Consider the following 17289-nt stretch of genomic DNA (forward strand, 5'->3'; position numbering starts at 1 on the left):
GAGAGATGGCCTGCCTTCATATCGGCTGTTCTGCCGTTCCGTTAAACAAAATGCACGTCTCTTTACATAGTGTAAGGCAGCACTGTCTGATGTAAGATAATTATATTTGTACGGTAATCTTGCTCTTTATACAAGGTATGATTAATCGTTCAGTCAAGGCTATTGCGGCTTCTTCTCCTGATGTTTTATGGCAGTGGACTAACAGATTTATGGTGCATCGCTGGCTCCTTGTGAACTGGAGAGTAGCTCTTATGACGTACAATATTCACAGCTAAGCTCAAAGGTCTTTGTAACATACAGAACATGACTAATTTGTTCTGGGAAATGAGCAGGACAGTGGCAACCTCAGAGGTTAGAAGACCACTCATTAGTTTAGTCTTCTCTGCCTTCGTGCCACTAATTCCATCCAAAATGTGTCCAGACAAGACAAAGACTCAAATGCAATCAGCGGTCCCAGATTAATTATTGAGTTTTCTCTTCGTCTTTGCTCCAGATTATCTCAGGAATTAATATGCTACCATGAAATTTGGTGCAGACATTCCTGCCCCCCTCAAACGAATACATTTCCATTTGAAGCTTTGGTCCAAATCAGCAGCAACCCTAATACTAGCATGCCAACGCAAGTCACAAACATAATGAATATGGTGAACATTAAAACCGCTGAACATTTTAGCGTCGCCGTGGCAAGCATGCTAACATAATGACATGATAATGTGCACCCAGTCACGGGCCTTTTATTGCCCTTCATCTGTAGAGTATGGTCACCATGTTCAGAGGACACTGAGCAGACAACCTTCCGACTGCATAAATTGCCTCTGTAGGAGACGCTAAAATGAATTGCCTCGACACCGTTAACACAAAATGTTCTTTGCGCAGGCACGTACACGCCTTGCATCAAGAATCCAAAAGCAAAAAGTCTAATTTTAGATCAGATCCTTGCAGGACTCCATTGATATACTCCGCAGTGATACATGTGTGTGTGTGTATATGTACAATGTAAACATGTGTTCCACTGTATGAAAAGATGTTCTTGGCAATCAGTATTAAGCAATGACGTATATGTTTCTCTTATTTATTGGTAATCCAATCTGTTCCAGAGAAGAACTCTGAAGCAGCTTCCATAGTGGTTTATCAAAGCCATAATGTAAACGGCTTAACACAGAGCACACAGAATAAAAGACCCAATGTGGATTACAGGTTCATATGTGACCCCTCTCCATCACTGACAGTTTAACCCCGATCTCTCCCATGCGATACAGCTGAGGATCCTCAGTCTGAATGAATATGCAGCTCTTAATGGGATTATCCCACAAGCCTCAGTGCTCTTATTCCCCCCGACATCCTTCTGACTGGCTCGCTTTTGATCTTCTCCTTACGTGGAATTAATCTCAAACCTGCTCAGCCGTGATGATTCAATTAACCAGCGGATGTCCTTTTTTTTTTTTTTCGCTCGATGTGTTGCAACTTTCAGTCTTCATTAGAGAATGTAACGCGCTTTGGATGCCGCTGAAAGGAATAGAGTGTGATTATTTGTTTCAGCGGTCTTGACTTCTCTGTAATGTATTTATAGTGGCCTACAGTGATGGCGAACTGGAAATGAGTTTGTCACACATCAGGCCAAAAGGGGTCGCAAGTCCTTATGGATGATGTGCAGCCCTGCACAGGATGAGGCATGCATACATTTTTAATAATGTGAAGTAACAGAGTTAGGAAATTATGTTTATTTAAGATTTTACTCACACTGGACTGGTTAATGAATACACAGAGAAAATGTATTACTGCTATTCAATGCTCTCCTCAGTATGTTGCGCAATTAATTAGACAAAGAAACATTAAAGTGAAAAACAAAAATCATTCAGCTTGACTCTCGACAAATTAACTCCCACTGATCCGTGATGTACGTGTTTTACGTGATGGAGAGAGAGAGAGAGAGAGAGAGAGAGCATGAGTCAAGCTGACCTCACAGCAAGACAAATAAAGACAGAAGTACTGACATTGGTAACTGGACATTCACACAGATTAATCAGCGCTGTGGCTCTCTGCGCCTCTTAAGAGAACTTGAATTCAAGTTCACACCAGCATCTGACCCCGGAGAGAACATGTCAACAGCATTACATAAAACACACTGTTCATCCACTGCTTAATGGGATTTACTTGACTTGTAACAGCTGTGAATCTTTCAAGCTGTGATGTGCATCTGACCAGAGTCCGCTGAGAATTTGTAGCTGCCATATAATGTCCAGTAATAAAAAGCCATTTGTTTGACACCGCTTAGTTAATAGAGAAGCTATAAAGCAAAGTCCCTTGTAATCAAACGTTTAGCTCACAATGTGAAACAGCTCTTTATTGCATTGGCGTGACTCATAGAAGATATGCTATCATGGCATTTGTGATGGTTAAAATGTTAATTAGGGAAATAGGTCAGGAGAACGAGTTTGCATGTTTTCCTTCCTGTTTGCAGAGGAGTAAGTGGAGCGGCTGCTGGGTCAAATTCCAGTTGTTTTGTTTCGCCTTTTAATTTGCAAACCGCATTACCTCAAGGGCGACTGGACAAAAGGATTTTTTTTATACGCAGTCACGGAGAAATAACTCAACTCTGACTAGAGATAAGAAGTGATGATCATGTTGTCTGTAGTCTTTCTGACGTGCACAGTCCCAAAAATGCCAATTCATTGTACATCTCAACTACTACTACCCGGAAAATCAAACTGTGATCACTATCAGTCAAATTTAATGTAGAATTATTTCTATTTCCCTGACACAGCCAAGTTTGCACCACATAGACATATCGAAACTGACACAGATTTTTCTTGTTTATTTGCAATATTAAGTTAAATACAGTTAAAGGGAGCTAGGTGATATAATAATACACTTGTGACATGTGATTCACTCATATACATAATGTTTTTCTCACCAATAATCTCACCAATCCATAGATTTTTGTGATTTCTCCTATACTGCCCTCTACTGCATGGTTTCCATAAGCACACACTGCCTGATGAATGACATTCTGCCCATGCATGTAGTGTTTTTTTCCAAGTAAAGTAATAGATTATGATCAGTTGTATTAGTTGGCAGGATTTTTTAATAAAACAAAAAGACTCATACCTATGGCAGTGCATTCAGTCTGAATGAAGAGAGGTGTGGCAGCATGTGAGCAGCAGGTGAATTTTAAAAAAAGTGCAATATTCATTTCAAAAACATTTAATATCTGGTACACGGCATTTTCGCTGTACAAATATTTCAAACTATACAGTAACTGGTGAATATGTACACGAGGAAAACATAGGAGGAAATTACACCGAACCGTTTGACATCAGAGTCGATACGGATTCAGTGCAAAAAGAAGCTTCTCCCACCACATTTTTGTTTTTTTCAGTTCATAGATTATCACTGTGCTTCGTGAAGCTTCAGATGAAGAGCGTGATGATGGCCAAAGGCGCTAGAAGAAGAAGTACGTTGACTCCGCTGTGCGTTGCTCCATTACACAGGTCTCTAGAACAGCATCTGATGCCCACCGAATGAACTATGTTGCACATATCGCTTCTCATGCATTGTTTGTTGATCTGATTGTCAGAAACTGCACCAAAGAAATACAACAAAGGTTTCAGTGAATGTATTAAAATATGATATAACATTCACAGAACTACAACTCAGATTAAACACTTCGTAAGGCTTGACATTATATTTCACTGATACAAAATATAATAAATGATATAAGTGAAGGTATGAAACTTACTTATGGTGGAGGCACAGCGGTCAAAATGACGAGGACATTCCCATACCTCATTACAGGTGCCAGGGTTTGCTCCCCAGCAGGTGTAACACCTTAACCCGTGAACTGCAGGCAAAGGAAGATGTATGATAATCAAAAAGTCTATACTACAATAATAATTTTGATCAATTCCATCCGTCATTTCTGTGCTGATTGCCCATCATTGCATATCTTACCTGCTGACAGCGTTATACAGATGAGAGCCAGAGAAACAAGCAGCCTCATTTTGATGCCTTTTGGTCAAATGCGAGAGAGTGGAAGATCAACAACTCATCAGACTTCTGATATCAAATGCAACTCACGGCGCCCCGCTCATTTTTATAACCTCAGAAAGAATCACCACACTGGCTTCGTTCCAGCAGGTTATTGTGTTTGGGGAGTGTCCATCGGCTCCATTTTCGTGCTGACCCTTTATTGTACATGGCGATGACTTTCTGAAGTTTCCCCATTTCATTTCAGTCCATTTTTCCAAAGGAATTCCAGCGTCAATAAGTGTTTGCTCAGTTGAAACAATATATTTGTCCCGTGTTTGTGCAAGGTGTTTACTCAAAACACTTGAGCCCTCTGTTAGTGATGCTGGGATTGAATCACACCAGGAAATGTTAATATTTAACCGCTCAGTGTGTAAACCGTCAAAAAAATCTGTGAAGCTATAAAACTCGCCTCTCACGGGCTCCCTAGAAACATGGATGCTGATGATACACTTAAAGTGGGTTGAAATCCCAGCTGAACACCACTCATCTGTCTATTCCTGCCGAGAAAATCCAGTTTTAGCATCTATCAATTAAATCTTAGCCTCTTTCAAATCGTTGTAATTGCAGCAATAATTCTTTACTGGCATGCAGACATACACACATGGAGAGAGAGAGAGTTTCTGAGCAGCTCTTCAGTGTGGATCTCTAATAGCATTAATAGATCTACGTCATTAATCTTCTGCCAGAAAAGGAAGAGCGACTCAGAAATGATCTCCGAGCAGCGGGATTTAAAAGAACCACTCACCCAGATAATTAAAACGCTAATTTCCCATGGCACTATGCCTTTACTTATAAAGTGTACTCCTTCCTTCCTCTTGCCTAGGCATGTAAATAAGAAGAAAATGTATGGTTCTACCCAGCCGCCTGTGTTTGGCCTGTCTGGTCGGTTGTGTGTCAGTAATGAGCTTGGCCTTTTGCGTCCGGATTAAAGGCCTTGTGTGGGAGGCAGGTGAGATCTGAATGTCAGGTTAACCACCACGGGTAATCCGGCATTCGGGCTCTCTCATATTCTCTTAGTTCCTGATTATATTGTTGTCTTATTCATAGTTATTAACCAAAGAAGAAAATCTAATCACCGGAAGGATATTGAGCCTGATGCTGCAGTTAGAGCGGAGTCTTCTTTGTGCCGGCACTTGATTATGGAGTTGCAAAGGTCATGGCATTATTGTCCAATATAGCTCCGTATTATTGAGTGTGGCAGACTGCCAGGGCCTGATAACAACATCTTTGTCCGAGGAACTAGTAGGTCAGTGGGAGGGCTCGAGTGATCAACTTGAGTGGTTTCTTTTCTCCGTGACCTACTTTTGGCTCGGTTTTATTGTCCTGTTTTGCTCATGCCATTATGGTTTTATGACCTAAGGATTTCAAACTTTATGTAATGGTTTGCTTGTGCCTTTAACTGAGGGAATAAATATATGATTGACAGATAGTGTTCAACTTCAGTAAAAGCACTGATTAAATAATGTTTAAATACTCAGTTACATGTAAAAGTAGTGCATCAAAACCGTATTTAATACAAATAAAAAGTGTTTCTGAGCATATATGGCTCTGTGGTTGATATTATATCATGGGTGCTGTTGTCAGTGTGGAAGGAGCAAGGTGGAGCTAGTTTTAAAACCATTTATCAGCTTGTGCTTTTAGTTCAATGCTTTCCAATCTCCAGGTAACCCTCTAAAGGAACAATACTAATCTGGAGCTGACACAAGATTCAATTTTTAGGGCTTTTCTTAGTAAGATGATTTAATTTCTTTCTACCACAAACCCGCTATTTAAACAAAAAAAAACAAAACATAAGTTGATTGTGTCTTATGTGGGAGATATGTCTTTAAAGGAGCTGCGAACAAATCTGAAACATCTGAAACATCTGAAGCATCGTAACTAGACCCTACTGATTTTTTTATTTTATTTTTTTCCAGCTGAAAAGATCTAAGAGGCTGTAACACCACAAAAACTGTAAGACACCTGCCACCAATACAACTCTGTTCATCAGGAGAGTTTATTGTGTTTAAAATTCATGTACACGTCATGAATGTATTCTGCACATCACTTTAGCACGGAGCTACGCATGCCACTTAAATCTCGTAAGACCAACGGTTAGCGACCAGCGGTTGGAGCACCTGCTCTATTCCAGGGTTGGGGCTGGAGCAGAGGTGAGGTTCACTTCCTGAACTGAGAGATCGGGGAAGGGATCTTGATGTCCTGCCCCTTCTCCAGCCTCTTCTCGCATTCAATTAGGTAGTTCACGCCGTCAATCACTAGTTGCACCAGCTCAACCTGTGGATGCAAAACATAACATTAGTCGAGGTCTTTGAGGATTACACAGGATGTACTCCTGAGTTGAAATAAGTGATGGTGGTCTATAAGAGTCTGTAATCATGGACTACTTCTTGCCATGTACTTGCACTGTTCACTTTTTTAGTTTCTGTTTAGCTTTCAGTTCATTGTTTACACTCTTGTTTGCACATGGATATTTGCACTAGTTATTTTACATTTTGTATTATATGTCTCTTTTTATATTCTAATTCAAAAGTTTTATATTGTTAGGAATTTAGGTGGATGGCAAAAGAAGTATTTCATTGTACAGGTAAACACGTTTCTGTACTACACACGTGACAATAAACTCTTTGAATCTTGAATCTTTTTCATGAAATATTTATATAATTTATTTTAATTATTTGCACAACTCGGCTGTGGTGGTTAGCACTGATGCCTCACAGCAAGAAGGTTCTCGGTTCGAATCCATGGGCTGACTGGGGCCTTTCTATGTGATGAGTTTGCATGTTCTCCCTGTGTCTGCATGGGTTCCCTCTGGGTACTCCGGCTTCCTCCCACCATCACAAGTGTGTCTGTCTCTCTGTGTTAGCCCTGCGATAGACTGGAGACCTGTCCAGGGCACCTGTACCCCACCTCTTGCCCAATGACAGCTGAGATAGGCTCCAACCCCCCGTGACACTCCAGAGGACAAGCGGTTACAGAAAATGAATGAATGAATTATTTGCAAATGGCATATACAGCTAGAGCCAACCACAGTGGGCTCAAACTTTTTTGTCTTTAAGTGTAAATCCTCTGTGTCTACTTGAACACGCTGGTACGTATGTTATGAAATCCTCTAACAACTTGCAGGCATCTGGCTGGCTTTGATTGCTCTGTAGATGTAAATGCATAGAAGGGCTTCTTCTAGCAAGAGGCAGAAGCAAGTTGAACTTCAATCGTCCCTTAAATTAGCATTACATGCACAAATCCTGCCTAAATTAGTGCAACTGGAAGAACCCTCCTGATCTACATCTATGACCTTTTCACAGAGTTTGAATGGTAGCGCCTGTTGGTACACAGCCTGTAAGGAAGTTCTGCTTGAAAGGCTCAGCTCAGGAGAAAAACAGCAGTCTACTAACCTCGACTGGCACATCGCTGCCTGCCTGGATTACAGATTAAAGAACAGCAGGGGGTGTGATTATACAGAGCCCACACCTGTTGTGTTGCGGATGTCTGCTCTCCTCTGGCTGACTCTGTGACTCTCTCGGCCTGCGGCTCATTTTGCCTTTTGCTCGGTTTAGCTGCTCTCTTAATTCCCTAGGTATTTACCTCTGACCTGCCCAGACGGTCAAGGTTAGAGATGTCAACGGTGTCTCCTGTAGCAGCCGTGTCCACACCTCCTGTGCCTCTCTTCTGTAGTCTCAGGTTTTCCAGGATCTTTTTGAAGCGAGGGTCCTAGATCATAAACACCACCACACAAATCTCAAATCATTTGTGTGTGTGTACAGTTGAGTTGAACTGAACTGCCAGTGTGACTCCTGCATTACCCTGCTGAGTAGGGGCAGACGAATATGCACACCAGCCCTGAGCCCAGTGCCGAGGTTAGAGGGGCAGGTGAGGATGTAGCCCAAACGCTCATTCCACATGAACTCCCATCCTCTCTCCTGAATGAGCTGCTCCACCTAGAAGTTACAAGAAGAAAAACAAATTTATATTACATTTGTTCGGAGCTTCTTGGGATAAAAACCTACATTTCACCAGGTAAGGCCTCGTTGCTTCATTTTTCACATGCACACCTGTTTAAGACCTCGGCAGAACTTTTCGAACACCTTCTTCATGTTTCCTCCTTTCTCCATGGATATGATCCTTGTGTGGTCCTCCTCATTGATCCAGATCAAGAAGTTCTTCTCGTTGTTGTGCCTGAGTCGGTCAAAAAAGGCAGAATTAAACTCCAGCTCAAAGCTAAGTATGTTTGTATCAGTGTTGACGCATCAGGTCGTGTAAGTGAATCATTTTCCAATTTCCGAACATTCATCAGAGCAAATGGACAGTCACTGGGTTTGAAGGACAGTATAGGAGAAAACTCTACTTTAACAAAAGAAATGACCCTGAAGTTGGAGTTGTGGAGGTAAAGGATGAAATCAGGCATGAGAGAAGACTTTTTGAATTTGCTGAGCAGCTAAATTTGATCAGTGAAGAGCAACTTTTTTGAAGGCATCGAAAGGCATTAAAGTGGAACATCAGTTAGTTTGGGTCTGGAGAAGCAATTATTTTCAGAATGGCGTTTTAAAAACTAATGCCAAGGGATTTCAAATTATAAGAGACCGCTTCATTGATACAAAAATGCTATGATAGACAAAAATGTCTATCACATTCCCTCTAAATTAACAATCTAGTTGACTCCAGCTCGATCCAAGCGCTAGTGAAGGAATAATGCAAATCTCAAAGGGATGTATCCTAAGAAATTTGATTTCTAGGCAATTTATACACTAGCTACATCCTTTGCTAGCTTTCTAAAACTACAAAAAAAAACAGTATTTCTTCTAGACTAAGTTTCACCCTGTCTTACCAGATCCCGCGAGCATCAGGCCAATCTCTGGCCATCCCAGCTGACGTGAGCAGAGGTGACACAGGTTTATCAAACAGGAAGTGCTCCTGATTGGCCAGTAAAGGGACAGAGGAATTGAAGGATGGGGTGTTAGATGTGAAAAGTAGGTAGGTTGGAAAAGAAAAAGCCAGCGTTTGTCTTTGAGTGTGTGTGTGTGTGTGTACTAACGTCAATGAGCTGCTGCTGCTCTCTGTCAGTCATCTCTCCCAGGCTGTAGTAGCGTCCAGCCAGTTCTCCCTTCAGGCCGGACAGGGCTGTCACGACCACACGCTCCACTTCCCGGCGCTCAGAGCGAGAGCACGCAGGGGGAAGGCTCAGCCCGCGGATGCTGCGACCGGTGCGGACGCGAGATGACAACACATAACGTTCATCAAAAAATCCTGAGGTGACCTGAGGTAGCAGGAAGCATCAAGATTACTGTGTGTAGGCGTAGGTTTTCGAGACAATGTGATGGAACGAGAGCAAAGGGGTGTAGAGATTTGTTGTTATAACCTTGGAAGCATCCAGGTCAGTGGGGTGCTTCATTGTGTGAGGGTCATAGCCGTTGTGTCTATCCTTAATAACAGGGTCGAAGAGCTCAGCAAACACCTGATGGGAAAATAAAAATCAAGCACTCATTTGTAAAGACACAAAAACTATAACTAATTATGCCACAGGTGTTATCTCGAACCTCGTAGCTCTCCTCATCTCCAGCTACCATGCCCACAGTCTTGATGAAGGGGTGTCCAGGGTTGTCCACTCCGGTCTGGATGCACTGGTCCAGGGTCCAGTTGTTGGGTGTTGTCTTGTCTCTCAGGCGTGCATAAATGGTTGGGGTCAGGGCTGCTGCCATGCAGTTGTTGTGCTTCCTCAGGTCAGGGAAGTCTGCGCTGTAGAAAGTTATCAACTTATTAAGCTAACTTCATGTTTGGCAATTAAGTTTAATTTAGTGTGTATGGGGTATGGACATACAAGCAAAGAAATTGCACCTTACTAAATATCTATGGTATATAAATACATATTCTACTTTCTCCTGGTGTAATTTGCAGTGAAAGAAAACACACAAATATATCTCTTTTTTCTTTACAGTCCCCACAAATGCACACACACAGATTCATACTCATGTACCTGGGTGGATAGAGCCTCCTCTTCTCAGCAGCAGCAGTGCTGTCACTGAGGAGGTATCCAGATGCCAGACTCCCAGCTCCGATGGCCAAAATCACTGCCGTGTTACGGCCAGAGATCATGCGGGTGAAAGAGTTTGCCATGGTAATGTGCGCAGTTTTTTTTTTTAATCTGGTAAAAGGTCAGAGGGAAAAAAATTACTTTCCAGGAATTTATAACGTGTGATTCACACTCACGCTGTAACACACTGATCTACTGGTTTAACCGAGTCTGAACTTCACCAGCGTCCTGTCTAAAGGTCACAGATGGCATTCAGAGGAAGTTGATAATTGGGAATCAGATTATTAAACCAGACAGTGCAGAGCATAGATGAGAGCAGACAGAAAACAATCTGTAGCTGAGTGTTCGTGCTACAACCCTACAAAATTTCATGATTATTCAGGCCTTTACGTTGCATATTTAAGTTGTAAATTAAAGTATTTAAATGGCAATACTGTTTCACTTATTTAATTGCTGCTCTCTGACCATGACACCCAGAAGAGAACGCACAACAACTAAATCAAAGTTTGTGCAGGTCCAGACTGAAGCTGGATGTTCTCTCCTCTGTTTGTCATGCAGGTCAACAAGTTTACATATAAATTAAAAGGTACTGACACACAGCCTCCCATCCACACACTCAGACAAAACTTCTAATTGCATTAAACTATCAAGGGCTTAAGTAACAGATACGCTGCCTGTCTGAGGGATGAGATTAATGACGACGCAGACCGAAGCTTTCTGATTGGTCACCCTAAGAGAGAGTCATCAGCTCAGGGGATCACATGATTTGTGGGTGGATGCTGAGAGGGGTACTCTATCAAAACCCTGGCAATCAATAAATAGAAAGGATAAGGACAAAAATCTAAAATATCTAAAATTAAGGGTACAACTGGAGTAAATGGAAGCCAACATAGATAGATATGCTGTAGATATAAATGGATATCATCATTATAAACATAAATATTAGTGTTTGTGATGCAGCAATACTGATGCACATTATTACAAATTCCATATCTGTCTTGGGTAAAGAGTTATGTCACCTTAGACTTAGACTTTATTCTACCACAAGGAGTGGTAGCTCAGTTGCACATAAAAAACACTCTTGAGGAAGGATTAAAAAGGTGCAGTAATGTGCATAAACATTAATAACACAGAGTTATCACCTCTCTGTCTCTCCCTCTTTCCCTATCACCCACCCACGAATCACAGATAGTAGCAGTTTGTGACGTGAAGCTGAAGTGCCTGCTAAGAGTTGGCATCGGCTCTGGACGAACACGTGATCCTTTCCGACGCCCTGAGGTGGTCAGCTGAGCTTAAGCAAGACAAGCCGGAAGAAATCAGATATAATGTGTGGGCGGGTGGTGAGGATAGGATGAAAACATCGGCAAGATTTGAAAAAAAGGAAGGAGTTAGAAGAGGGATGAAGTGAGGTCAGGTCAGAGGAAGGAGGACACTTTAAATAGTGTGGAAAAGGTGGGATTAGAGGGATTCCCATCAGAGATTTAATGATTAAATAAAGAAGTGAAAGCAGAGATGGGACGCATCTGTATCTTCTGAACATTCATGAAAAGTGGGAAGACTGTAAAGTGATGTTTGTGTGGGAAGATATGATGGTAGTTGAACGGGGACCCTGCTGGAGGTTTGATGAAGAGTAAAATTAAGCTGAATACTTATTGACAGATTACTGCTCCCTGCTTAAGAGGACCTAATGCAAGTGGCTGCTGTGTAGGCTATACAGTACTCCTCTGAGGAGACAGTATGGAACAAAAGGTTGTCTGTGTGCAGAGTTTCAAGCAAAAGCATTATTTCTATGGCAGAATATTTGAAATGTTTCAATGCTTATTGCCTCTGTCAGTCTGACATAAAAAGAATTCACTTCTCCACGGGAAAAGTGTTCGCGCATGAGCAAGGAAGAAGCACATATAAATAGAGGTGTTAGAAGAAGTTAGAAGACCATCACTCACCTCAGAATAGCTGAAGACTGGAGGTGCGAGAGGGCCAGAGCGTTTCCTGCAGCTCAGTCTCAAGAGGCTCGATCTGCAAATTGAGAGCAGACTGAAGAACGGGGACTGGATCAGGGAGAGATGGAGCAACGGGCTCAGGATTAGCCTCTCACTGGGCAACACACAGGAAATCCTCTTTCTTCTGTCAGTCATTGTGTCTGCCTACACCTTCATGCACATGGATGCTTTCATATTCAAGCTCTCTGTAAGGTTTTATAATTTTTTGGTTTGGACGACTAGCTTTGACAGTGTGAACTGAATATTGTCCGTGGAGTTTTTGACCATTAGGAACTATTTAGGCAAGTTCTCTGTGATGATAGTGTATCTCAAAATATAAGCCATCTAAGACATGCATAACTCTGTCTGACAATTCCCGTCGCTTAGTTGTAAAGTAATTATAATTATGTTGCTGCATGCACGTTGTTGGGCCCGTTTACAGTAATCCAAATTTGGGTCATGGTTATCTTATCTATGTAGGCCGTGCTCAGATGGAATCCACATACGAAGGTTCACAGTTTGATTGTAGCTTTATATAACACAATGCAAAGTCCAGTTTTATCACAGAGAGGGAAAACAAGCTAATGTTTCCAGAGGAGGTGCAATAGTACTCACGGAGAGACCAGACTAAAACTATACTGTTAATTATATTCATCATTCTGTAGTATATGCATTACAGATACGTTTTCCTAGTATTCACTAAGCTACAGTGTGTCTACGTTTATCTGGAAAGTCAACGTTCCCAGCGTTATCATAAACTTTAACTGTCACTGTCTGTCAGCTTCTGTATCTGTCGCCCAGAAACAGAAGTTGTGTTGGTTGAGTTGCTCTAAAATCCCTACTGAGAGCCTGCAGCCTACTACTGCCACCCTGCAGTCGGCGTATCTGCACTAAAACTGACAGCAGATCCTACAGTAACAACTTGGCACATGTCTTTGACGTCACTTTCAATGATGACTTCATCGCCTTCCAAACACTTGCTCAACTTGTCTTGAGATTCACACCATGCCATTTTTCTCTTTCACCCACTCTGACTCCGTCTGGCCTGTCTCACTCCTTACCCACCGCTGTCGGATCAGTCCCTGCAACAAACACAGACAGCAGCAAGACTGGTTCTCACTGAAACAAGATTCAACAATGTCCCAGATTCTTGTTGAAATCTCATTTTGATATTTATATTGGTAGCCTTAATATCTGAAATGAAGTCGATTATTTATTGAATCAGTCTCTCCTTTTAAACATACATTGAAATCTGATTTAAACTTATGTCTTGCATTGTTCATCAGCTCTTTGAGTGCCGTGTATAGAAGCTTCTGCGCCACTTTCTCTTAAGACTATTACAGATTATACTTGAAAACTTATCTGAAACTACAGCATTTATTAAGATATTTATTTAATTGTGGAATTGTATGTAAGACTGAGAGCAGACGCTGTCGCAAAGAGACGCAGTGTGATTCGTGGCCACATGGTGGCAGGATGGCCACTGTGCAGGTCACACTAGATGAAAAATGGTAAATGTGGAGAGGTATATATCATTCAGAGTTTATCATATTCCATGCACATCACTTCATTGCCAGGTGGAAAATAAAGCTGACTGATATAGTTCTAATTTTCAGGATGAATAGGTGCTGCTGCTGAAGAATATGCTGTCTCAGGACTGGTTTTATAAAAGGGTGCGCACAGTTCATATGTAACATATAAATGACTTATATTCTCTCCTATAAAGACAGTACTGACTGTATCTGTTTAAGTGTCTTAGACAGAGAGATGACGCTGCATACAAGTGAATATGGAAGTGATTTTTGTTTGTGTCTAAGAGCACCTTGGAAGAAAGAATTATATTTATTTTATTGGTACACACACATAAGCCACACATACTGCATGCACTGAGTGGGGGATAGTTTGTTTTATCTGTCTGTTTTTCCAGCCATTAGCTTGTTTTAGCTTTTCACTGCTGCTGCACCACTCAAAGGTTTTGACATCTTCTATTTTAAAGCTGCATTTAAATTTGCTTTTATTTTTTTTCAGCTGTCTGTTTTTTTTCAAAGTGACAAATGAAGCTCAATCAGAGCCACGGTGTCTCGTCCATTGTGTCCAAGGTTCATTTTGACATTTCTTTCAGGTATAAGTTTCTAAAACAAAAAAAAAGCTTAGGACTGAGGGGTTCATTATGTAAAAAACTCTCCTGTCAATTGCTTTGCAGAGTGTTTCACACTTTGTAAACGCTTGGAACTTTAAAAGGTTTCTAATGAGAGCCTGCTTCAAAAAAGTCCAAGCAATGCTAAGCGCTCTCTATGAGGTCTCTCCAGATGTTGTCTTCGTAACAAAGCTAGTTGTTTTTCTGTGTGAACATGTCAGCAATAGAGGATTTCTTACTCTAATTAAAAAGTGTTCTGACTCACAACGGTACCGCTCCTCTTGTAAATGTACACGCACTGTTGTGTTGGTTGTGTAACCTGATGTTGGTGGGTTTTTTTGTTCAAAGTTTAGACTCAGCATCTGGTGTCTTGATGTGTTCAATTTGTTGTTTGTTAAACAGACTAAGTGTAAGTTGAGCAAATGACTTTTAAAACTGTTACTGCACAGTCCAAGGAAAAATGCAGACACATAAGGCATGTTGAATTTATTTCCCCTGCACCAACAAGTGAAAAATGCAAACAAATAAATAAAAACACAAACAAATACACAGAAAATTACAATACAAACAGAGCATCCTTAACTCCCAAAACTGTATGTAAAACAGACACTCAGAATTACAGACGCAGTGCAAAGGACAAGTTTTCACAAAAGGTCTGAAAACATTTCCTCTAATCAATCTGGACGAAAGGATTGTTTTGTGAGGAAAGCTCCAACACTGCTTGACAACAGGCTGTTCTGACATAGCTCAACTCGACTTTGCAAGGTACACTAGAGACAAACATGCCAGATTGGACTGACAAAATGTTGTTTTTATTCCTTTTTCCTGACAGCAATAGAGACGATATATAAATATAGAGAAGAAGAGGAAGAAGGTACAGGGAGCGTCCGGTCAGACATGCACAACATGCAGCTGTTGTGTGCATGCAGGACAACTATATTCATGATATCATCGATACGGAACAAAGTCTGATCATTTAAATGCTACATTTTTTTAACCATCAGAAGGCATCTTTATTTTTTTATTTTTTATTTTTTTTCAGTTAAAGTTCTTTCTATACAACAGACTGGGATGCAAAAACTAGAATTCAACGTGAACGCTAGAGAGATGAAAAAGAAAAGAAAAACAATAAAGTCCACATTCACAGCAATCCAAAGTATTTTCTTTATCAGTTCTATGATATGTGTTAATTTACTATGTACAAAAATAACATAAATACAGTATCTGATGAAATAAAGAGTGGTGAATAAATATCAAACCGTCAATCAAGCAAAGCTACATCTCAAAGAGTGCGAAAACTGTCCCGGTCTAAGCTGCAGTCAGGTTCCACTTACACGCAGAAACTTGAATGCACGCATTAGTACAGCTGACAGTTCGTACAAGCCAAAAATAAATAAATTAAAATAACCAAACTGCACACAAAGGCTGCAAAAGCTTTGGGTTAGAGGAGGTTATAACAATGTTTAAACAGTAGAGGGAGATATTTGCTGACGATCAAACGCTGCAGTGACATTACTGTGTGTACACTAACATGCTACTCTTTAGTCCACGTGACCTATTCTCGGAAAAAGAAGTCGAACAAGAGAAAACTATGGTCCATTCTTTAGGAAGGAAATCTTAAGATTCATAAACAAGATTTATAGAAAGGTTTAGGCTTGCAAATTGCCAAGATGTGGGAGAATCGACCTACACTAGTGGAAGGCACCGATAACATTTTATGTTTTTTATCATTCATATGGACATTGGGAAGTCTTTAGCCAAAGACTGACATTAGAAGACTGATTTATCAGTGGAAAAATCTGAATTCATCAAAATATTTCTAATTTTGCGTTACGCGTTGTATTCGAAGGCTTAAAGGCGTTAAGCCGTACCTAGCCCACTGAGGATGCATAGGGGCTTAGAGGGTCACCCTGGTAAGAGTGAAGCATGCTAAGCTTAGGGGTCAGGGGTCAGGTTGAAGGCCATTTAGGCAGTTACATCCCAAGCTGAAATCATGCAAGCTTTTACGCGGTGACCATCGTGACAGAAAGCAATTTGGGGGCCCTTGGCACGGAAACGCACAGGCAACAGAACACAGACAACGGCACAGAGACACGAGCTCAGACATCACTCTGTCGTACTATCTGTATATGCTACATCTCTGTTATATCCATGCTCCCAACCGTTCCTGCACTCTCAGGCTGTCTGAGGAAGTGCAATGTCACGTGCACCCCACACTCTAGACCGAGGAATGACGAGCAGCGACACGTCATTAGCTCAAAACCCTCATGCAATGCAGCCAACATGTTTTCCTCTTGTTCTCCTTGAAGACAGTCGATCCAACACCCCACATACTCCCTCAGCCTCTTGTAAAACTCTCAAGCTGGTTCAGCTGTCATCTCACTTCATTTCGGCATGTGTTTCCGTTTTCCACGTCGCTCTCAAAAACCCTTCTCCCAATTTTTTTTCTCCGCATTGATGAGATTATGTAGGCGCGTTGCCCTTGAGGAGGGGGTGGGGTCCAGGTTTGGCAGGCTCCCACTAGGCCACAAAACAGCTGTAACTCATGCAGGCAACCTGGGCTCAATCTTCAGTGAGAGCTCATAGAGAGTGTCCTCATCCATGATCAGAGTCTTGTCCATCAGGTACTGGGTCACCTGAAACAAAAGCATAAACGAGAGAGAGCTGCTCATCTTTTATCTGCAACCAAAATGATTTTGCAAGTCGCAGGGGATTGATTGTTGATTTAAGATGGCGTCTGCAGGACTGTGTTTTAGCTCAGAGGACGCATTACAGATATACATTTCATAAAGGCTACCATACATCAGAGGGATTTTCTACAATCCGCTCTCAACAGCTGCCAAGAACAGCACTTCCACAAAGGATCTGTGCCGTCAGACCATATATACGGTAACACATTTTAAGAAAGCTTCAAACTAATTTCATCCTACAGAGTTGATTATTTGTCCTTGTCACATGTAATGTAAATTAGTGTGTCGTGTTGCTTTCATGGTCTTCTCAAGTAATAAAAAAGGTTAAGTCTTCTTAAGTAATAAAAGAGGTTAATTACCTTCGGTTGGTGCTCTATTCTGTACGGTGTCTGCTGGAACTGCCGGATCTCGCGGATGATGTGGGATATC

At 41.4% G+C, this 17289-nt stretch overlaps 3 protein-coding genes across 3 annotated transcripts in view; all 3 read right to left on the minus strand.

Moving 5' to 3' along the window:
• Positions 1-2902: 2902 nt before the first annotated feature.
• Positions 2903-3953, minus strand: LOC311492537 (CD59 glycoprotein-like). Its single transcript, XM_084550827.1, has 2 exons — positions 3740-3953; positions 2903-3580 (listed from the first exon to the last, which is right to left on the minus strand). The coding sequence occupies exons 1-2, from the start codon at positions 3915-3917 to the stop codon at positions 3411-3413; spliced, it is 348 nt and encodes a 115-aa protein (XP_084406953.1). The 5' UTR covers positions 3918-3953; the 3' UTR covers positions 2903-3410.
• Positions 3954-5962: 2009 nt separating this feature from the next.
• LOC311493138 (creatine kinase U-type, mitochondrial-like) lies at positions 5963-10140 on the minus strand. The gene is made up of 9 exons (XM_084551693.1): positions 9998-10140; positions 9561-9759; positions 9383-9478; positions 9059-9280; positions 8852-8937; positions 8079-8202; positions 7830-7964; positions 7612-7737; positions 5963-6303 (listed from the first exon to the last, which is right to left on the minus strand). Exons 1-9 carry the CDS (start codon positions 10135-10137, stop codon positions 6187-6189), a joined length of 1245 nt encoding a protein of 414 aa, XP_084407819.1. The 5' UTR covers positions 10138-10140; the 3' UTR covers positions 5963-6186.
• A 4484-nt stretch (positions 10141-14624) lies between these two features.
• LOC311492800 (ras-specific guanine nucleotide-releasing factor 2-like) overlaps positions 14625-17289 on the minus strand; it is a gene marked incomplete at its 5' end in the record, with an annotated part of 37780 nt that continues 35115 nt past the window's right edge. The window contains 2 exon segments of the mRNA XM_084551213.1: positions 14625-16806; positions 17220-17288. Coding sequence (XP_084407339.1) covers positions 16714-16806; positions 17220-17288 — 162 coding nt within the window. The 3' untranslated portion in view covers positions 14625-16713.

Source organism: Chelon labrosus (assembly GCF_963514085.1).
Source record: "Chelon labrosus genome assembly, chromosome: 9".
Lineage (NCBI taxonomy): Eukaryota > Metazoa > Chordata > Actinopteri > Mugiliformes > Mugilidae > Chelon > Chelon labrosus.

Coding starts and splice junctions, on each gene's coding strand:
- LOC311492537 (XM_084550827.1), bottom strand. CDS start 3,917: ATGACGGATGGAATTGATCAAAATTATTATTGTAGTATAGACTTTTTG. Junction 3,581..3,739: donor CCGCTGTGCCTCCACCATAA/GTAAGTTTCATA, acceptor TCTTTGGTGCAG/TTTCTGACAATCAGATCAAC.
- LOC311493138 (XM_084551693.1), bottom strand. CDS start 10,137: ATGGCAAACTCTTTCACCCGCATGATCTCTGGCCGTAACACGGCAGTG. Junction 8,203..8,851: donor CCTGATGCTCGCGGGATCTG/GTAAGACAGGGT, acceptor TGACCGACTCAG/GCACAACAACGAGAAGAACT. Junction 7,738..7,829: donor GTCTGCCCCTACTCAGCAGG/GTAATGCAGGAG, acceptor TTTATGATCTAG/GACCCTCGCTTCAAAAAGAT.